General features: G+C 35.9%; 1 protein-coding gene, 1 long non-coding RNA gene and 3 pseudogenes across 2 annotated transcripts; all 5 read right to left on the bottom strand.

The window, feature by feature from the left end:
• Positions 1-479: 479 nt before the first annotated feature.
• Positions 480-3,460, bottom strand: LOC125198644 (signal peptidase complex subunit 3B-like). The gene is made up of 6 exons (XM_048096963.1): positions 3,212-3,460; positions 3,054-3,101; positions 1,737-1,799; positions 1,188-1,241; positions 880-966; positions 480-789 (listed from the first exon to the last, which is right to left on the bottom strand). The coding sequence occupies exons 1-6, from the start codon at positions 3,335-3,337 to the stop codon at positions 664-666; spliced, it is 504 nt and encodes a 167-aa protein (XP_047952920.1). The 5' UTR covers positions 3,338-3,460; the 3' UTR covers positions 480-663.
• A 2,547-nt stretch (positions 3,461-6,007) lies between these two features.
• Positions 6,008-9,436, bottom strand: LOC125198647 (annotated as a pseudogene).
• Positions 9,437-12,430: 2,994 nt separating this feature from the next.
• Positions 12,431-14,178, bottom strand: LOC125198643 (annotated as a pseudogene).
• A 632-nt stretch (positions 14,179-14,810) lies between these two features.
• LOC125198646 lies at positions 14,811-17,552 on the bottom strand (annotated as a pseudogene).
• A 1,624-nt stretch (positions 17,553-19,176) lies between these two features.
• LOC125198642 lies at positions 19,177-19,954 on the bottom strand. The gene is made up of 2 exons (XR_007172435.1): positions 19,786-19,954; positions 19,177-19,453 (listed from the first exon to the last, which is right to left on the bottom strand). It is a non-coding gene; the product is annotated as an uncharacterized LOC125198642 (long non-coding RNA).
• Between the last annotated feature and the right edge of the window lie 3,046 nt (positions 19,955-23,000).

Here is a 23,000-nt window from a genome sequence, read left to right as displayed (position 1 = left end):
ATATAAAGTAGGTCCCACATTCCACCAACTTTTCTACTCACTTTACTTCATAAAGTCAAACAATTTCTTAAAACTCGTGCTGGTCAAATATGAGACATTTAATGACAGACTGGGTGGGTAAAATACTACTGTAGTATTTTTTTATATATTTCAACACAGAATTACTTCAATTTCTGATTTCATTATCGTCTTCCACATCATTTCAATAAGTCAATATCTATTGCCGATTTGGAATAATACTTTGAAGTTTGAATACAGTAACAACTTGAAAGTTCATTAAAAAATTGGTACTTTGGATAACCATTAGAAACTATTAACCCTTTAATTTTATATGGATGGAATAAGTCAATGGAATATCAGATCCAACTTTTTAACATCAAATTATACATCGACAATTCTGGTGATAAAGTAGTGGATCCAGATTTATCATCGCTCGCAACTACGTACAGAAAAATACATTTTGAAACTCATGCACCAACTTAGCCAATGTACCATTCACTTTCAGGGTCAAATAAATGTATAGCAAAGTTAAAAACAAAATTAGGAAATCTTAAATTACAAGTTTTGTATACGTAATGAAAAACTACGAAAAATGTGCTTCTTTTTTGAAATTTCTCAAGTTGTTTATCAAAGGCTAAAGTTAGAGCTGATATGGAATGTTGATCATCTGTAGGCCTCCGGCAAGCGGAATCCGCTCATCACTATTTTGTCAGCAAACATCTTGCCGGTTTTCGGCATAACATGCCAATGCAATGTCAAGTTGAAGTTTTTACCACGTAGATTGCTTCCCTATATAAAAGAAAGAGGGAACAGATTCTGGTTGGTTAATCTTAACTAGGCTAGCACCTGAATAACTAAAGTAACACAGATTTAACTCACTTGATCAATGAAACGGTACTTGTTAGTAGTGTGAATCGAGAATTTCGCATGCTCTTTCGAGGGAATAATACCATCCCACAGAGAGACCTACAAAACAAAACATACAAATCCTCGTCACCATAATGAAAAGTGCGATGACTGAGGGAGACATGTACAACCAATGAAAGAAGCAAACTCAAGTGATTGAAAAGGTAACCAGAATTAAAATACAAGACTTCCTAAATGTCATCAAAGTATGGCAACTATATTTATAACTCACATTCATCATAAAATAAAAGCCAGCTGAACAGCCTCACAAATTCGTTTACCTGGTTTAGCGCATTTTTTGGGGTTCCATATTCAGCAGCTAAGAATACAAAGACCTACAAAAACCAAAACAGATAGTTCGTCAGTTCTGAATTCAACTGTAAGCGCAACAAGCAACTGGAAATTCAGTACAAATTATGATAATTTATGCCTATATTAAGGAGCTAGCCCATAGCGCTGTGTTTTTCTACCTTTCCCCTAACTTGTAAAATATGAACCTATGGAGAAGAGAGATGTAGAGAAAACATAATATGGGAGCAAGTTTGAAGTAAAAGTAGTCGGAGGTGCATAGGCTGTCCTCAGGCTGTAGTACATTTTGCATAGCCTATAGTCAATAAAGAATATGTAGTAAAAATGTCGTGCCAACTGAACTGTGTGAACGAATACACGATAAAAATAAAAATAAACGCATGGGAGAAGACAAAAAATAAGATACAAATCAATCAAAGCTCACACGGAACAGAGATAACAATGTCCCCCCCATCAAAAAGGCATCAAAAAACAGAAGGCAGTTCACAGAGAAAAGTTGAATATAGAGAATGCGGACAAACCTGCTTCGTGTTCCATGTAAACAATGACTCTAAGTTTGCTGATATATTCAGTGTCAGGCTAACCTGCATGATGTTGAAGCACTCATTAAACAAAAATGTAAGCCACCATAACTCTACGGTTGTTCCTCAAAGTGAATCAAGAACTGAAAGGATTATAATTTCCGGTATTAGCACAGTGCATAAAACAATACACTTGTTTATCAAACCATAGATCATCAGATCAATACCAATCCACATATCCCCTGAAAGAGGTGGTGCCAGTGGCATGTGGCTAGAAAACGAGAGCAAAAAAATTGAATATAAGAGAGAAGTCCCTAAATGTAGTTAACTTTTACTTCACAAGTGTGGAAAATATAGGATACTTCACAAGTCATTTTCACTTTGACTTATCCTAAGATGGGTATTCCCTTTTACAAAATGGAAACTAACTAGTATTTAGGTTGATGGATAAATTATACTGACATTATTGGGAGACTTGTCCACAAGATTTTATATATGGTACTCACTATGGTGATCACGGTTCTCTTATGTGCTATTGTAGCTCAACTGCTCAATCCACACATACAGGAAGGAACAGGAGCATCTATAAACCTTGTGTTAAGTAAAAGTAACTACAAATATACCGTAGAAAATAACATTATGTTGACACCAGATAAGTGTTGAACCACCAGAATTTAGGATTCATCTCCATGTTTGCACAATAGATTTTCACTGATAAAGAAAATTTATGCATAAGTGGGCCCCGCCTTCCTGGGAAGCAATCTAGTATCAAAAGGTTGATCCAAGAGACATTGAGAAAATCAGGCTCCTTTTTAGTCCCTTTCATTTCACGATACATGCATCTAGACTCTCTGAACAGGTTTTCATAGTTACTAGATTAAACCTTTAGAACCCATTTATACGGAGTATTTAAACTTTTTGTTCTTTTTCACATAATAAGATCTCCTTTACAGAGTAACTTTTCCGAGGAAGTACTGTGTAATGGTAATCCCGATGATACACGGGCACCCAACATCAGTAACAAGATAAAGATAGCACATGAAAAGGACCCTGGATTTGGAATTAAAGATTGCCAATAGTAGGATTACAATCGCATGATCCGCTTGAGGCTAGAAATATTTGGTGAATAAGTTGAAACATTTTGGTAACAACAAAAAGCCTAAATTCCAAAGTCAAGTAACTGATTTCTCATTTGCAGATCGGTTGACCCACGCATTAGCAGCAACTAAAAACAAGACAAAGAAATGATAATGATTCCTTCAATCTCTACTCAACTTTCGCACAATCCAAAAATTAAGCCCGAACAAAAAGAGTTACCTCATCATCACCATCCGGTTTCTTCTGGAACCAATTTATGTTCAACACCTAAAACCCACAAATGAATTCAAAATTAGGGACGAAACAAACATAAACGTGAATCTAATCAACTAATCACAGCACGCAAGCATCCAAAAAATACCAAATTAAAAGTTTACCTGAACTTCAGAGGTCGGGGAGAGCGAATTGAAGTTGTCGGATACAGAGGCCATGGCGCACATTATCGCGAGAATAGTGATGGCGAAGGTTAGCAGAGCGTTAGCTCTGTATCCGAACGAGTGCATGATGATCCTTCTGCTTCAAATTTCAGCCCTCCTTCAAAGTATGCACAAAATTGAAGAGCAAATCTGGAGCAAAAAGGGGCCTCCGTCGATTGAAGATCAATGGGAGTGAAGGGGGTTATGACTTATGACTTTACAACGTTTTTAATTAAGACCTCTTTTGTTTTGCATTTAATTACAATACTAGTATATCATTATCGACGTCATAATTATATTTTTTGGACAATAGTCGATTTTGGCGTTTGGTTTCAATTTAAATTTTGTAAAAATAATAATAATTAAGTCTATCCTATTGTAGCTAACTTGACTTTTCTTGAAATCTATTTTCAGTATTTATATTTCCCCAAAAAAATCATTGTATCAAGAATTAAATTGCAATTTCAATAAAAAAACACTAGGGCGATGGACTATTAAAATGAAATAAACCCGCTATATACACGGGTTGGGATCCTATGCTCTGCTGTGCTGACGCACAACAGCCCCTACTGTCCCTCACAAGAAAATAAAATAATCAAATAAATTAAATAAGTAAATTAAATAAATATATATTATTTTAATGATTTATAAGAAGCAGTAGCCCTTGTGGTGCATTTCAGCACAGTCCTATATGCACAATACAATATGCATACTATAATATGATGAAAAGTTATTCCTTCCCCTTCCACAACAAAAGGAACAAAACCTTCCATGCTCGCAACAAAGTTATAGGTTGTACTTTCCTCGTTAATCCATAAAGATCAGACACACACATATTCGAGGGTTGTACAACGTAAGATATTACTACATACTATTAGTTCCATTTTTATTTACATGTTATAGTCTATGTTAATATTTTTTTACAACAACACTATGTTAATTAAAAGTATTCAACAATACAATTCAGAATAAAAGACCAAAATATAAAAGGAGGAAACATGAAGGAGTTACAAGCTAGAATATGTGCTAACGTATTGTTTAAACGACGAATCCAAACAACTACTACATCAGGCCTCTGTAGTAGTAATTGTTGACATTATGATGTGGCGGCTCTGTATTCTGACCAATCGGGTGATGTGTTCATAATGAAGAAGACTACCCCTTGTGTATTAGTGTATAGAATACCTGGACCAGGGCAGTGCTAAGAAACATACTGAAGTGTAGTACGAATGACTATCGCTTCAGATACACGAGTGGTAATATCTCATGCTGACAAGATGAAAACGCACGAAGGAATAAATTGTCATTCAATAGCAATATAGAACTTGTGCCGATCTTTTCCGAGTCAGCTAATGTAGCTGCATCCGTATAACACTGCCAGCTTTTGGATGGGGCTGTTCCAGTGGCGATTGGTGGAGGCGTGTGGGGAACTGTAGGGGCAGCGGGAGGGCATGTTTGTTTTCAAGCATGTGTTGTTTGCCACCATTCTACCAGTGTTTCCCAAGCTTGGTTAAATGGTACTCCATGCGGAACATAATTTCCATTCCACACCACCTCATTTTGTGCCCACCATATATGCCAAGAAATCATAACAAACTCCTCCATCAAATGTTTATCGTTTAACTCCTTGATAGTGTGATTACACTCTACAAAAAGGAGTCACAAAGTTGTACTGCATTTTCTCCAATATTGCCACACGACTCTGGCTTTATGACGAGTCAAAAGAGTTGGAGATATTAAAAGGAAGTAACAAATTTGATTATGTAGTTTATTTAAAGATTTAGTCATTTGATATTGGGCGAGTTATGTAAAATTATTAGTTTGAAATTCATGACATAATATAGGAGGTGTAGCTCAAAAATTCCACAACAAAGTTGTTGGAAATTACTAGTTTGAAACTCATGACATAATATAGGAAGTGTAGCTCAAAAATTCCACAACAAAGTTATTGGAAATTGCTAGTTTGAAATTCGTGACATGATATAGGTGTAGCTCAAAATTCCACAACAAAGTTATTGGTTGTTCTATTCCATTAATATTCTATTCCCGTTAATTCATAAAAATCAAACACAGATATTGGAGGGTTGTACAACTTATTAAGATATACTACTATTAGTTCCATTTTTATTTACATGTTATATTTTATGTGAATATATAATGTCATTTGTACAAATTTGATTATGCACAGTTATTTGTTATTGGGCGAACCATGTAAAATTAATACTAGTATACTATAGTTTGAAATTCATGATATAATATAGGAGGTGTAGCTCAACATTTCCACGTTTTGTCCTGGGAAAATTTCTATTTAGATGCTTCCTGGCAAAACAGAATCATCATCATTTTTCACTAGGAGTATATACAGAAACTTTGAGATTGAAAATTGGATACAATCGTACAACAAATCATAACCACTCAAATTCAATCCGAAGCTTCTGTTTGAATTATTCAAGATTCGAATTTAATAATGCACTACATTTTAAAAAAGCAAATACAGCAGTTTCGTATCAAGTGATTAAAATTCAAGAAGCTGTATAGTATTAAAAAAGTGGACTTCTCTAACACCTTGGATTCATCATTTTGACAAACGACAATGTATCAGGCCAGCTAGAACACTGTTAATAGTAGTAGTAAATAATTTCTGGTGAATAACATAGTAAGATCAAGCACTATTGTGCAAGAGTTATAAAATCAAGCAGAGACCGAATATAAAATCATTTTACACTTTGCATTGCTCGGAAACAGGTACACCAAATCAAATCAAATCAAATCAAAATTAATATAGCAAAGTAAAATATACAAACTTTAGTCAAGTATAAAACACCTTAAACAGTAAACAAAAAAACATAATAAAAAATAGGGATAGAACGAAAAGATTCGGTATGGACTGTACAGATCCTGATGAGAAGTGATTATATTCTTACAAGTAAAATTTGTGTATAGTTACTATTCATAGAGAAGCTAGTGGTTGATGATGGTTGTCCCATGGCAAGCTATGACGCCCCTCCTTCTAAAGGTGCAAATAAGTCCATGAGGAAAAATCCACATGTAGTCACGGAAGAAGAAGCACTACACTAAATATGTGTGGAATCATTACCTTCATCGATCTTGATCTCCAGAAGCTCCTCGATGGGCTGCCGGCACACAGGACATTTATTTGATTGGATCCTCAACTCTTTGGCACAGTCACTGCACAAACACTGCAAAACAGTAAAACTGGATTTATCAGGAGAGCGATAGATAGCACAAGCACTGTGCGCACATGATATCCGCAAGAACAGATATGCCACCAAACGCCAGATGAGGAAATAGGTTTCATTACTGCATCCAGGATTTATCACTAAACACTTTCTTCTTTTGGTTTCCTCGGAGGTTTAACAGCTTTGACTAATTTAAATAGAAGAATGTGAAGTGCTATAAACGCTTTAATAGGCAGCATACTCTGAACAAGATCCCCAGATAGTAGACAAGGTAGAAAACAATAATAGAAACTTTTTATTGTGAACCTTCTGGAATAGCCAGAGGTAGATATGTTATAAGTTTTTGCTCCAATGATGCCTACTAATCTTGTTAGGACTTAGGCACAGGTAAAGAGGCTTTCACAAAACACAAAAGCTAAGGGTCAGTTTCTGTCTTTCTGTAACTAATTTCTTTTGGTTTCAGTTTGAAAAAAAGGGTTTAACTGTATCCCTAATTAGAAAACTGCAGTAGATGGATTAAGATCCCAGAGTTCCAGAGTTGTTCGACAAGGAACTGATTATCAACTTGAACTGGATCAAACTTATTGTCGATGAATTTTCAGCACCCAAAGGCCCATTTACCCGTTTCATTGCATAATCACACTGTCAACAATCAAAAGAAAATGTTACAGTTGAGGAAATTACCATGTGCCTACAGGGTAAGACAGCCGTGTTCTTGTCCTCAGTCAAACAAATTATACATTCTTTTCCTGAGTCAGCTGGATGGTAGCCTCATCTGAATCACTTACCCCAAAAAATCTCACGCAACTCATACCGTGCACCATCAATTGCTAAAATCTGCTTTATTACTTTCACTTGAAAACTCCCCGTCTTCCTTCTTTGTAGGACAGCCTGAGTGATCTGAGCATTAGGAGATGCATTTGAACTTCCTTTTGAACCCCATCCACAGGTGCCGATGCTAGATATGACTCTGCTACTATAACAAGTGGATATATATCTTCTCCTGGCACAGGCTTTGACAGGTCATCGGTATCAAAGAAGCCTAAGTCCACACCGGTTCCTGAAGGCTGGCAGAACTTTTGCCCTAGTCCTTTCTGAAATGGGATTTGAACTGGCAATATCTCTGGATAAACGGGAGAGAATTTACAGTTCTCCCCTCCTTAGCAAAATAGAAGATGGTAATTCTACAGTAAAAGATTAAAATTAGATTGGTCGGGGGCCAAGCCTCTGAAGTATACATAACACATCCATAAGGCAACGATTACACTAATCATAGTATAGCATCAATACATTAGCTACATAGTGGGATTCTGTATCATATACTTTCATGATATTTAGAGATTAATAAGGTTTCAAGCTTAGCAAGGAGAATGCTAGATACACCAACAGATACGATCTTATCATCATCAGCATTTATAGTATTCATGGTAAGGTTACAGGGATATCCATGTAGTACAGAAATTCACAATCTAACATGATGCATTATTTTACATGCAAAAGATGATCAGCTAAACTCTAATTCAAAGTATTGAAGTGTACTAACCTCTATTCAGAGGACTACTATTTTCCACATTATTATCGCTCAAAAGGACGAAGAATCCTCTTAACTTCATAATAGTTTGACCTTCTGAGCAAATGAATCAAATACTAAGATGTTATAAATTAATCCCAGACACAATCTTAAGTTCAGCAAAGCCTCATTTGATCGCCTGATAGGTAAACAAGTTTGGTTAGAGATTGGACTGTTGAACTTGGGGTATCAACTGCACACTCCTTGTTTGACAAGTGTGACTGAGTTCACAAAACTTTTCATGTGAAGCTTATTCAAGTTATGTCTGCTATTAACAATATAATCGGTGCAGGGACTACAAGCAATTCTAGTTAAATTCTAATCACAATGCAATTCTGTTGGTATTGCTAACTACAAGAAACAAAATATGTAAGAGTCAGTAACAAAACCCCCTGAAAAAATAGCATGACCCACCCCATCAGCAGACAAACATTTCACAAACCATAACCAAATACATGAAGTGATTATCTTAAGACAATCCTACTAATTCCAGGATAATCTAGCCGCCAACAACTACAATTTATCAACTTACGACAACTGCAAGCCATTGTGATCAACTTCTCATGGCTGCAAATAATTCAAGTGATCAACATACTACAACTACAAGCCATCGTGATCAACTTGTTAGTTTCTTTTATCTGTAATCTAGATAAGTTAATTATGCCTTAACCAGTTTCATTGATTAATGTAGATCTGATCCCCTTCTAGGCTCCTCCCAAAACAGGCTACAGACAAAAATTCTCATCAAAACAAAGGGAAAATGAAAGCAACATCAGAAAAAGCATTTATCAAGGCAAGCACACGATACAGTATTGAGCAGCAACAGGAATTCCAAAATTCGAATCCAATCCCTACCTTCCATCAACCAAGGCATCAAAGTGAAGGTAATCAAGTGGCAATCGGAGCGAGATCATCCAATTGAAGCCTAATTGTGTCTTTGTGAACATTCACATCGTTCTTAACCTTCTTAGCGCTCTGGTGATCGACGTAGGGAGCAGGCTGCTGCAGCTGCGGGAGGGGCGCGGCGGCGGACGGGCCCCAGGCGCTGATCTGGGGAGCGTAATAAGGGCGGTAGTTGTAGTGGCCCATCAGGTTAACCGGAGGCCTGGAGTAGTAGCCGGAGAAGTTGTAACCGTAGTTGTAGGGCGGCGGAAGAGGGGGGGGAGGGGGGCGTAAGGGGGCGGCAGCGCGGGATAAGGGGCGGGTGAGTGGGGGCGTTGGCGGCGAAAGCATAGCTTGTTGGATTGCAGGAGGGAGGCGGCGATGGTTGTTGTGACGGTGTTGGAGTTGGTGGGGGTGGGTGAAGGGGGGAGGGGGTTTGAGGAGGTAGAGGGTGGGGAGTGGATTAGCTGCTGATGGTGGTGGTGGAATTGTTGATCGTCGTGGCGGCCCCTTTTTACTGAAGGAGATGCCCATATTTGTAGCCGGAAGCGGCGGAGGAATAAAAGTCGACGTTTGAAAGAGGAATCGACCTCTTCTCTTCTAGTATTGGCAACACCGCGTATAATTGGATATTTCAGAGATTTTTCGACTTGTACTTCTATTTGCCAAAGATTTTGGGAAATCAATTTTGCATTACATCTTCTTCTTCTTATTATTATTATATTTATAAAAGTGATACCCTCCTATCTCCAAAAAAAATGAAATTTTAGAAATATCACAAATATTAATATAAAATTAATAAAGCTAAAAAAGGAAATAAAATAGTATCAATGAATAATGAAAATATGAAACTCACTTCATTAGTAATAATATTTGATGGAAAATAAAATTAAAAGAAAAGAGTAATTTTGGATTACTTTCTAAAATGGCATAAAATATTTTTTTTATGATAAAAAGTGTTTTTTATTTTTAAATGCAAAGAGACTATAAACTTCACTACCAAAAATAAATTATATTTTATTCTAAATTATATATGAAAATGAATGCGGATCGATGATCTATGACGTGCTCAGATTATCCACTGCGATCCTGCATTGGCCTGGGATCGACTGTTGTTCTTCCCGCTGTTGTTCCTCCACGTGCAATGCGTAGTCCAACATGGCTCGCTTCAAGAGCTCATGTATCTCGCTGTCTGAGCTATCGCTGCTCATTTTGAGTAGAGAAAGAAGTGTGTTGTGAAGTGGGTGTGGGTGTGAATTAAAATGGGAGAAGTGGTATTTATAAGTGTGAATCTTGAAATTAAAAATGTAAAAAAAATTGCACCATAGACGGCTTGATCCGCGGCAAGACGCAATGGCGGATCGACCAGATATCGGGTGTTGGGGAGCCGTGAATCAACGCATACTCGCAACGGGGACGACCGAACCGCCAATCGATCGACGCTGAGTAACATCCCATTGTGAATGTCTTATTTGGGGACAAAATAAAAAATCTGTCATCTTAATTGAGACAGGAGTATTAAATTAGATTGAGGATATTGATGAAAGTAAAAATTATTATAATATATAAATGAGAAAGAAATTAATGGAGCATACCGTATTAAAAGATTAAATTAAGTTGGATTGAAAGTTAATTATACTGTATACCTTAGGTGGCTGTTTATTTGACTAATAATCATGAGATTATCCATCTAAAGATTAAAGGGGATTATTTTAGTTAGGATCCCGCTATGGGATAAACACAGCACCACATGCTGTGGCATGAAACGGCGTAGTTTTACTCATTAATATACTAGCAGCAATTTTGTTCTCAATTGATTCGATTTATAATAAGTAATTAATTCATTTCCTTCCTTTTCTATGTACATATTATACTGATCAACTTTTTGTTCAAACTTTTTCTATTGCTTAATATCATTATTTCATACTTAACTTTTTTCCACTTAATTTACATTAATAAAGTAAATGTTTTTGAAATTATTTGTAATTAATTGTGATTTATATTTTTCTTTTTTTTTAGGTACCATTTGTTCAAATCTTATATATTGTTGATGGACATATTTCAATTGAGTTTCAATTCTACTTTCCATCCTATAAAAATATCGGAGAAATAACCTATAACATCTCCTACTACGCTCTTCTACGCACATGAATAAGTCATGGTGGGGACTAAGGAAAATAACTTGATATACATGAATAATAAATGAATAACTTTCCATACCATATTTTTACGACTAACGAAAATGGTAGCAATATTTTTACGGACGAGAAGTATATTTTAATGGTGATATAAGTTGTAAATAACTCGATATATATGAGTAATAAATTGGGATAATTTTCCTTAAATGAAAATACCCATATATTTATGGGACAACTTAAAATTAAAATTCGATATTATTATGGGACGAAGGAGTATATTTTTATTTAGGCACTCACCAAGTGGAAGTATTATTTTATACTCCCCCTTCCCATAAAAATATGGGCAATAGTTATGTACAAAATTACATAAAATCGGTAAATAAAGAGAGGATTTAAAATGATATGCTAAAGTAAGAGAGATTAGAGGAGAATGGTAGTTAAAACATGAATGGGATTTAAGGACCTACATTATTAAATGACATAAATTTCTAAAACTTGAACGCACATATTTTTACTAATCCACAAAAACGAAAGTCACATATTTTTAGGATTTAGAGAAGATTATCTATTATCTATTGTCAACTAGTACTATTAATTAGGTAATATTGTTTTTGAACTTTGATTTATAATATGACGGAACATGTTCTCAGATGATAGCATTAGCGAAAAAAATATGAAGAAAGATATTATGTATAATATGTACAGATAAAATGAAGAAAAGGAAAAGAACTAATAAATAAAAATTGCATGAATTAAGTATGAAAATGAAATTATTGGCGATAGAAATTGATGTATATGAGAAAACTGATACTCCATTAAGCAATAGAAAAGGTTTGAACAAAAAGTTGATCAGTATAATATGTACATAGATAAGAGGAATGAAAAATAAATTAATTATTATAAATCGAATCAATTGAGAACAAAATTGCTACTGAGATTATTAATGAGAGTAAAACTACTACTAATGAGAGTAAACTACGCCGTTTCATGCCACAACACGTGGTATTGTGTTTATCCCCACAGCAGGGAATCTTATCCCCTATTAATTATCATGCTAATATTCATCTGTGACAGCTACGATCAATCTTACGAACCAAACATGATACTACATATTTAATCACTAATTTACCATTCAACCAAATACCCCATTAGTGCAGTAAAAAGTATTTTTTTGGTTTTTGAACTTGATTTGAAGCAGCAAATGAACTTTTGCTCGACGATGTTTGTCATTTGTGGGCTACAGCTTATAAATTACGATACCCGATTGATATTGGTGAGCAAAAGAGATTGCAAATATACCATCGAATACCTTTGTGTATAACCTTTTTGCTTTCGTTCAAATGCCAGATAGTATGAGAAATTCTTTGGTTAATGAAAAACAAGGCATATGGAATTCATAACTTCACATAATTTATTTGCAAACAAAGCTTGCTTCATCAAAATTTACAACTACTTTTTGCATCAAGTTTTCCAGATAAATAAACTAAGGTAGGTAGAAAACGTTTACATCTGATACCTCCTCCACAAAGTTGAGCTATGCTCATATGAGTATTACTCTCTGACTAAGCTAAGCAACCAACACTGTTACACTAACCAAGTATCCATTTCGCATCCACCATGTAAACAGTAGAAGACGACGACGCCCTGGAAATTTCACAAACCCATGCTTATCAAACAAAGAAACTGCAAACACATTTGGTTTGAAACAGGATTCTAATTCAGCATATGCATTTCATGTGTGGAAAGAAGCAAAATGAAGAACATAATCACCAATCTCAAATCAGTATTTTATCGATCATAGCCTAAGCATGAGCTGCAGTTCCACACTTATCAACAATCATCCAAATCAAATAATCTACATATAATATAACAAGAACCCAAAGTAGTTTTAATAAAGTAGGACAAACAAGAAACACTACTTACTGCCCCAAGGAAGAATTGCACCGATCAATTCCCCGTGGACCTAAGCTCCTGCAGTTGGTCCCTAATCTCATCCTGCACCAGCTCCAGCCGCTCGAGAACACCTCCAACTCCAGTATTTGCTGCTTCCTCCACCGCTCTTTATCTCCCCATGCTTGTCCCGAAGCACAAGGGTATCGGGCTTCGTCCCAATCCGAACCCATTTCCACAGCACGCACCGTGCTGTTCAGATTAGGCTCATCGAATTGCTTAGTAGCTCTTTGAATATTGGCGATAGGCAACTCTTCACAGTCTCTTCGATCACGCCGGATAACGACCCTGTTATCCCCAATCCAATTACCGGAGCAGCCATAGGCGCCACGGCGATACAGGCTGAGCGTTGCTGATGTTGATGTTGGTGGCGTTGTGTTGCTTCTCCTCCAATTTCACTGCTCCGACACGGTTCCTCTTCCTGGAGCGCGGAGTTTTGGCGTTAATATCAATGCCGTTTAGGTTGGGGCTCTGGCAATCGAGAAAATTATTGAAATTAGGTTGTTGAGGGAGTCGTCGTCCTCGTCGATCGGCACAGGAGCGGCGCGGTAGGCAGCAGCGCCATTGACGGCGGTGTTGCCCCAAATTTTGGAGGAGATTTCGAAGGTGGCCTGCTCGTGGGGGGTCTTGAAGGCGTGGTCCTTGCCAGTGCCGAATTTACCGATGACGTTGCGGTACTTCTTTTGAGGCGACGCAGCTTCTCGACAAGCTGGTTCTTATTGAAATCGAGCTGGAATTTGTTCCTGATCTGATCGTAGAAGGCGGTGGTGTCGTGGTGGTGCTGGGAGGAGGTGTGGGGGCCGCGGTGCTGGGTGGTGTAATCGAGGAAGCCCTGGAGCAGCTCAATTTCGTCCTCATCGGTCCAGAGGCGCTGGAAGAGCTTCCGCGATTCGTCGGGCGGTGGGGGAGGGGTTTCTTCGCAGGGACAGAGATCTCCGGCTGGTGGTGGTGGGGATCGGGGAGGCCGGGGACAGCAATGGTTACCTGAGCGGCGGAGAGGGGCGGGGGAGGACGATCGGGGGCGGCGGGAGCGACGGGGGCTGAGGAGGCGGAATCGTCGTCGTAGTGGTCGAAGCTCTCGCCGTCGTCGTCTTCATCGTCGTCGAGGAGGTCCTCGTCCTCGTGGAAGACGATGGGGGCGGCGGGGTCGTCGGCGGAGGCCATCGGCTAGGTTTAGGTTTGGGGGAATTGGGGCTCACAACGAGGCTGGCAGTCGCATGGTGTGTAATTGGGGGTTTGGTATGGACTTCCAAACCAAAACCAAAACCAAAACCAAAACCGAAACCAAGTGGGCTGAACGCTTCACCACACGCCACCTACGCTATGCTAGCTAATCCGATTCTATTGTAAGTTTGTAACTAAAAATTAAAAACCCACTTTCCCTTCAACTTTTACCAAATCCTCGTGGTGGTTTTTTAGTTTATTTCAATTAAATTGATTCTTTTTATTTGGTGGAGTATAAATGTTATTGTGTATGAAATTATGTCATTTGTGAAACTGAAATCTTAAAAGGTGGCTAGAGATTTGGTTCCAGACATGTAGTAGTACTGTTTTTAAAAAATTAAGTCATCCAAAAAGATAAATATATGTTGGCACCAAGCCACAAATCGTCATAGCCATTTCATCATAAGTCCAAACTCCAAACACACTAAAAACTCGTTATTCAAAACTAATGTTGTGGAATAGAAATGAAAACAGCGCTAATCTCTATTATCATGTATCAGTTCATTCCACTCACCAATCACCATGGGTGATGTAGTAAGACCATAAATCATAGCTCCGTGACCTCCATCTAGACCAATGTACCTTCGGCTGCAGACTTACGACATCTTCTTAAGGGTGCTAACATAAGTACAACTTGAAAATGTTACAAAAAGTTTGTGGAACCTGCATTAGAAATTAAAACCAAAAGAAAGAATTAGTATAAATATATGCACCAGAAATTGAAAAAGAAAAAAATTGATATGAGTTCACTGTTAAATTATAGGAGTAATAAAGATGCCAAATAAGTCGATGAAAGGAACAAGAAAGACGAACCAAACCCATTGGCTGGAGTGTTGAGCCATAGCTGCATAACTTTTACGGAGATCTAAGTTAAGCAAGCAATGTGATAGTCCATCTTTATCAAGTCGGCTAAGCATGATGGATAACCAAATGTCTACTGGTCCGATGTACTTGCGCACTATGTTAGGCTTATCTGGAAATGATGAAAACTTGTCAAAATACTTGGTCCAAAATCCAAATATTGTACTAGTAAAGCTTATTAAGACTTGAAAAATATGTGGACCAATTTCGGACTTTAAGATACTCTATTACATAAGCACGATTTACAAATGTTGAACTGAAACATCTAAATCATAAATCTAGATTTCAAAATGACAAGGATAGCTTACAATCTCCCAGGCCTCGAGATGTCTTCCCCCAAGGCATCATCCATTAGCTTTCTGGGTCACAAAGAAAAGAAGCTTATTAGTGTCAAGTTCCTCACCTAATGCCTCCAACATAGTTGCAGTTAATAGTCCTAGGATATGTATTGGTTGAAAAATATTAACGAACCACCATTCCAATACAATCTTTTTAAATAAAAGAAAAACTAAGACATGCATTCATCTCATTGAGCAATCTCACAGACTGACATGTTGCTCAATTCTACTAGAATTTCCCTTAATTTCCAATTTAAACACATGCACACAACACAGGAACTTCTCTGAATTGACATATGACCAACAGAGCATAACCTAAGAGTTTCTTGCTCTTACCTTACTCCCTTGATGAACGTCACAGTGGTTGCAATGACTGAGATACCATATTGTCAAATGTAATGATGCAAAACTTGAAAACACAAGAGCTTAACATAATACCGGATCAATAAACTGAAGAATGAGCACAGGTGCTTTTAAATTGTGACTGCAGCACCAGCATTCAAACTATCAACATGGAAGTATTGTCCAGCTGAGTGGAGAAGTAGAGATAATCAGGACATTCTTACCAGTCAATAGAATGGAGTGCAATTTCCTCATCAATGGGTACTTTAGCCAACAAATCCCAGTTCCACACATTGCCAAAACCATCCTAGTAGTAGTATGTAATTTAACATTATGTTAGCACCTGAAATAAATAGAAAATACTCCTTCTGTCCACACTTAAAGCGAAAGGTTTCTTTTTCGGCATGGTATTTTTACCAGTTTTGTTTTGTGAGAGTTGGTGGAGAGAGAATGAAGTAGGAGAGATAATAAAGTATGATTATGTTTCCATTTTTAGGAAATGTGTAAGCTTTAGGTGAGACATCCCGAAAAGGAAAATGAGTCGTAAATGGGACAGAGGGATTAAGTGCCAACATATGAGAGATTTCTAAAGAAACCTACCAAATCCTGGATGATCTAGTACGGTCACTTGCTGTGCTAGAATCTGCATATAATGCAATTGGAGTATTTTGGAAAAGTTTTTAGTCAGGAACCATATAGAAATCATTCACGATGAAATTAGGAGAATATCCACAAACCAAAAATCAAAATTCAAACCTTGAGAACCACAGAGGCCAGCTGTAACTCTTCTTTCTAACACTTCCCTTACCATCTACATTGCCTACACTACCACAGGCACCAAGTGTTGTAATTCACAAAACCTAAGAGAAGAAATATTCTATGGAGTACTAACTAATCAAATATCTTTACAAACAATAAGTGGTTTTGGTCTATGTTAACAGCTAAATTTCGTTACAGCTCTGATATAAAAAGTAAATCCCTCTTCTTTTAGATTAGAAGATCAAAATTGTACTCCCTCAATTCCACCATAGCGAGGTGCTTCTTTGCCTTTCGTTTTGGAAAAAATAATAGATAATGTAACGTAAGAGAGAATATTGTAAGAGAAGAGTCTTATCTATATTATGCTACTCTCCTACTAACATGTTCTCCACTTTAATTATTTTATATCCTTGCCCACTATCCTCTGATTTTAGAAGGAACGGGTGTAAGTGCTATTGGGCTGATAAGGTTGATGATTTTATTTCTGTCAATTGAATACTATGCTTGAAAAGAAGCCAAAACTATCAGTAATCAGCGAAAACTTCAACAACACTTTCTTGCATGGATTTAGCGTAAATCTTTTCAGTGCAAGTGGTTCAAAATTGTTCAAAAAGTTTCATGACCTCTACAAATAAACCCAATGGTTCTGGAAACTATCATGATGAGGTAATGACTTTTTTACAACATTATTGAATTAAATTTGGTAGTTTAAGGATTCAGGGATAACAAATATTGAGTGGGGTAAAATTCTATTGGCATATTATGAAAATTGTACAAGTACATGTGGCAGCATTACCAGTTGTCTGAAAGTATGTGCACATTATGATGCCTGGAAGTCAGGTAATTAATCACAGGAGCAAAGAACCTGCATGCATGGAACAATAAACGATACGTTAGGCAAATGGACAGTACTTGAGAAAGATAGAGAACTTAAAGGCATTAACAAATCATAAAAGGTGTTTGACATCAAATGGCAATAACAAAATTTCAATCTTACATAGACTCATCATCAGGATGAGCAATAACCACATAAGACATTTCTCCTTGCTTGGAAATTTAGCACCTGCCACTCAGAAACCAACAAAAAACATTCAAGTATTGTATATATGTGTATATACAACCAATCACAGAGCAGATTTATGGATTGCTGATGAGAGCATACCAAGTTTCTTTTTGGAAGTGAATAAAACAGTAATTAAGAAGTGGAGTATCAAAAACTTGTTTGCAGCCTGGTGCTGTTGTGCACAGTCGTCCTCATATTTCAAACTTAATTAGGTTATTAATCACAACTGGGATTTAATTAGGGTGAATGCACGAAGTGAGCCTAGTTTTGAAATGCTGCAGTTCATCATGCTCATTGACAAAAAACATGAATTTACCATAATTTAAGAATGCTGATTTTGAAGCGGACATAGATTCCAGAAAAACTTTGCAGAGAAGCAAACCAGAGCACTAGCACTGCTAAGATTAAGGCTATCCATGTCATGTTTGATTCTTCCCAGGAATATGGTGGAATGTAGCCGCAATCAGTCACTGAGAGCATTTCATCGAGCAACTTCAGCTCAAGATCCTCAAGTGAAGCCTGAACAAACATCAAAATAATAAGAAAATGATGCATGTAAAGAAGGAAGATGGCCAACAAGAAGAAGCGCAGTAAAAGAGTGTTAGCGCTTAGTTGTGTTAACTGCCAGGCAGTTACACTATGTTGTTTATGAGTTACGAAGAAGACTTGAAAAATGAAATGCAATGTGCATACATATTACATCAATGAATGCAAATATGCTTATTTTCTATATCACATCATATAGTATCCGTTAGCTCTACAAGTTCTCTAGTTCCAGTTCTTCCGACTGATTCTCGGATGGCCGTTCTCCGTCCTCTGCGATCCTGAATTCTCCGGCAACTGTGTTCCAGAATAAGAACGGAATTGCCCAAGAAATACCAACACCGTGATAAGAATACCGTAGTCATAAGTGAGAATTTCAATAGCCAATCATCAATTGGGTTATGAATAAAAATAAAATTTCAATAAATGGTTGAGCCCAATCGTGATATTCCAAGTACTTTTTTTAAGGTTAAATAATGTTTCAAAAAACAATTATTTCCATAGCAAAAGAAAAGACTAATCGGAGAGCCGATCTTATGGTATCTAGGTGAACGGTCGGGCCGCCGTGAAGGTGGGCGGATCTGATGTTTCAGTGGCATTACGGTGTCGCAGTTGCAGACTTCAACAACCTTTGTTTGGCATTTTGTTGAATGTTTTTTTAATGTGATCTGCAGTAGTTAATTCTTATTTAATGCTTTAATTTTTAATGAATCGTTTAGCTAACTGTTTTTATAACATAAGAGTAAAAAGTCGAATGTGGTCATTAGTTTTATCGATTTTAGTCGCTTAATATTATCTTTTGAATTATTGATCACGCAAATGAACTTCGGACCAAAATCGGTCATAAATTAACATCTTAGTTTTATCGATTTAGTCGCTTAATATTATCTTTTGAATTATTTGATCGCGCAAATATTCCAGGCCGAAAATCGGTCGTGGTCGCATGTAGATTACATTTTGAAATTGGCGATATTTATTAAGTTTGACCAAAATTAAATTAGTAATGATAATTAGTTATACCAAATTAAAGTTCTTAATTTATATATTAGCAAAAAGTAAAAGAAACATAATATATTTAAACAATTACATCCAAATGCAAACCCTCGGCCGACTCAACACCCGCCGCCGCAACCCATGCCGCCTCAAAACCCTCATGTACGAACTCCGACTCAAAATCAGCCGCGTTCGACCAGTCAAGGTAAAATTTTAATGCCGGAGCCCTGTTTGCTAAGGATCAAATGAAGGATCTGCTGCACATCTCTTGTTAGAGGTGGTTCACTAGCTCTCTTCCTCTTTCCGGCTGCAACAACCGCCCGATTCATACCTAAATTGACTAGACATAAACCACACAATTGCTTAACCTCTACTCTTACCGTAGCTGATGAACATATTGCTCAAAACATACAATCGCTAAACCTTTTACAACAGCAAAATGAAACACAACATCAAGTATAATAGCCCAATTTGACAAAAGGGACATGTTATAAAGAGGAATTCGTCAGATTACCTATGAATAAACCAGTGAAACTATATAATTAACCAAAATTGGATAAGAAGAAGGATCCAGTACACCATAACAGTTGAGAACTTAGCGTAGTGCCGGATTTCGCACTTGAATATGTGTGTAGAAGAAAAGAAAGGAAAGAAGGAAGAAGAGAAGAGTACTTGAGAAGAAGGATGAAGAGAGGGTTAAAAAAGTAGGGATGATGAAGTGCGGCGCGGAAAAGAACGACGGAGTGTGGCATTCCGAAGAAATCAGTTAGTCACCGCTGGATTTGGTGAGGCCGTGAAAACGGTGCTCGTTGTGACGGTGGGCGGCGGCGCGTGATCACGCGGCGGAAGAAAGAAGTGTTCTTCGTTTATGTGTTTTTAACAATTATATTTTTATTTTTCCAAAATAATTAAAATGATTAATTTTGATCAAAACTTAATTAAATGATGTTGATCGTTAAAATAGACGGTTATGTTAATTTATGACCGATTCTGGTCTGAGTTCATTTGTGAAGGACCAAATAATCAAAAGGATAATGGTGAGGACCAAATTGATAAAATCGCTATATGTTAAGGACCACATGTGGCCTTTACTCTTTTATAATTTATCACTCCATGTCAATATTTTAAATTTATTGTTATTAAATGTATAGACTATATAAAAAGTAGTAATAAGTTTATTTAAATTTGTCTAACATTGATTTAAAACCTATTTATTTATATTAAAGAATTTTTATATAGAAAATATTTCATGAGATGTTATATTTTCGCCTTTAATATACTCCCTCTGAAATTATTTTATTCATGAACAACACGAGTTTTAATGAAAAATTAGTGAAATACGAGAGATATAAGAAAATTTTGATAAGGAGAAAAAGAAAAGAAAAAAAAAAGAAATGAAGGAGAAAAAATATATAACATATGAGTAAAACTTTCTGCCTATTTTTCAATGGTGGTACTATTTTTTTTTCATATCCTAAAATGATAAAATATGACTATTTTTCGTTCATAGAGTAGTATTTTTAATTATTATGATATATTTGTTTGAGCATTAAATTAGTATTGTAATAATTATAAATGGAACCTTATTTTATTTTTTCTTCTCATAATTGAATCAAATGTTGTTATTTAAATGATTCCCACTCATGCATTGTGTCTCAGAGCTATATTTGTAATTTGTTAGTCATTTCAAGTTTAATATGTTGAAGTTGCATAATTAGTAGTTATTAGTACAAGGGAATGATCAATCGCTAACTCATCATTTAATCGCTAACTACTACACTAATTTAAGGCCATAAGATTTTAGAAAACGTGTGATCTATAATTTGCCACGTGTAATTTTCGTTTTTATTAATAAAATAAAAAAAGATAAAAAAAAAAACTGCAAATTAGTGGTTTTGGACTTAAAAATGTCATTATAATAAGTTTTCAAAATATCAATACAACGCTTTAAATGTTAACTCATCGCTTATATTGACATTCTACATATATTATATTGACATATTTTATATAATATGTGGACATTTCTTGCATTATGATACGAAAAAATTAAAAAATTTCAAATTTTTTTCAAATTTTGACATTGAACTGTTAGAATTTGTATACTAGAATTCACGTTTCGAGTGATTGAATACTCGTAAAACTCTTATTTTATTTTCCAAGGAATAAAACAAATTATTTTTGTCATAATGTTGTTATGTTTTACATTTAATGGATGTTATTACAGTTTGTATTAAAATGACAACACCTCTGCGTAACACCATACCACCAATCCTACCAATCATTTGTACACATGACGAATAATCAAATAATCATGTGACAATCATAAAAATTGCTCAAGGGTAAATTTTCGTGGACTGCAATATCCAATACGCTACAGTCGCGATTTTTCGGCTTAGTAATATCCAATATTTGATCTCGCAATCTATAGATTTGCAGTCTAGTGTATTGGATATTGCGTGACTAGCGCTTATAATATTGGCCTTCTAAAGATGGTGTCACAAATGTCATTTTTTAAGATGTTGTCATTTTAACGCTAATGTTTAAATGTATAAGTTAACTTAACAAAGTCTAAGTCTTTGTTTTAGTAGACCCGTCATGGGCTAGCCGTCCACTTTAAGGTAACACGGTCAGTTCTAAACAAAGAAAAAGAAGAATTTCACAACCTAGATGGAATTAGACTATCCATCGTGAAAGGTTGCAATGCCAGATCCGCATATTTCTAAGCCTTACCGAAATAAGATGACATTGGTGTGGTATAAGACAACGAACGGATCTAACAGCACAAAGACTTGTCCTTGGGCTATCTACTTGAAAGACGAGGTCTTGATAAATATTTGTTTCTTAATCAATGTAGGTTAGCATTGAGCATGTGGTATTGATTATGCATTACTTTGACTTATCAAATGGTGCGGATTTTTCGTAACTCAATAACCCGATATATTGGGTAGTGGTGATTAATATCTAGCGGTGCTAGGATTGCTATTATATTGAATCGTGCGCGAGGTGAGTCTCGTTTGATAATATCCCCAAGAGGAGCGCGAAACAAGGTTTTATTATTCTAAACTCTAGCTAGTTGGAATTTGATCACTCTATGAATAATAAATAAGCGCTTTCATGCTAAGTCCACTCTTGGAATTAATAAGAAGTTAATTAATTAAGTCCATAACAGACATTAATTAATTAATGGACATTTTTATCTTAAATACCGGAAATGAAAATTAAAACGGAAACTCGGATTACTTATAATTTCGGATTTGGATGGGGAGAGTTCAATATTACTTCTATAGTAGCTGCTCATAATATTCCAAAAACATGCATGTAGGATATCGTTGGAATCCTTATGAAATTATCTTTAATTTGATATATGTTATATGAGGGGAGAGATCAATTGCTAACTTATCATTTAATTGCTAACTACAACTAATTTAAGGCCATAAGATTTTAGAAAACGTGTGGTCTACAATTTGCCACGTGTAACTTTCGTTTTTATTAATAAAATAAAAAAAAAACAAAAAAAAAACTCCAAATTAGAGTTTTGGATGAAAATGTCAATATAGTGTTTCAAAAATATCAACACAATGCTTTAAGAATGTTAACCCATTGCTTATATTGACATTCTACATGTATTATATTGACATATTTTATATAGTATGTTGGCATTTCTACTTGTACGAAAAAATTAAAAAATTTTGATTTTTTTTTTCAAATTTTGACATCGGAACATATGCATGTAGGATATCGTTGGAATCCTTATGAAATTATCTTTAATTTGATATATGTTATATGAATTTAAAGTTTTTGGATTTCTTTTAAAAGTTAGTTAGAACTAAACATGTAGTTAATTGACATTAATACCCATATCATTATTTTTTGGAATTAATCATATG

Source organism: Salvia hispanica, unplaced genomic scaffold (assembly GCF_023119035.1).
Source record: "Salvia hispanica cultivar TCC Black 2014 unplaced genomic scaffold, UniMelb_Shisp_WGS_1.0 HiC_scaffold_175, whole genome shotgun sequence".
Taxonomy (NCBI): Eukaryota; Viridiplantae; Streptophyta; class Magnoliopsida; order Lamiales; family Lamiaceae; genus Salvia; species Salvia hispanica.
This window is presented reverse-complemented; position numbering and strand designations above follow the sequence as displayed.

Coding starts and splice junctions, on each gene's coding strand:
- LOC125198644 (XM_048096963.1), bottom strand. CDS start 3,337: ATGCACTCGTTCGGATACAGAGCTAACGCTCTGCTAACCTTCGCCATC. Junction 1,242..1,736: donor TTACATGGAACACGAAGCAG/GTTTGTCCGCAT, acceptor TGGTTTTTGTAG/GTCTTTGTATTCTTAGCTGC. Junction 790..879: donor AGTACCGTTTCATTGATCAA/GTGAGTTAAATC, acceptor TCTTTTATATAG/GGAAGCAATCTACGTGGTAA.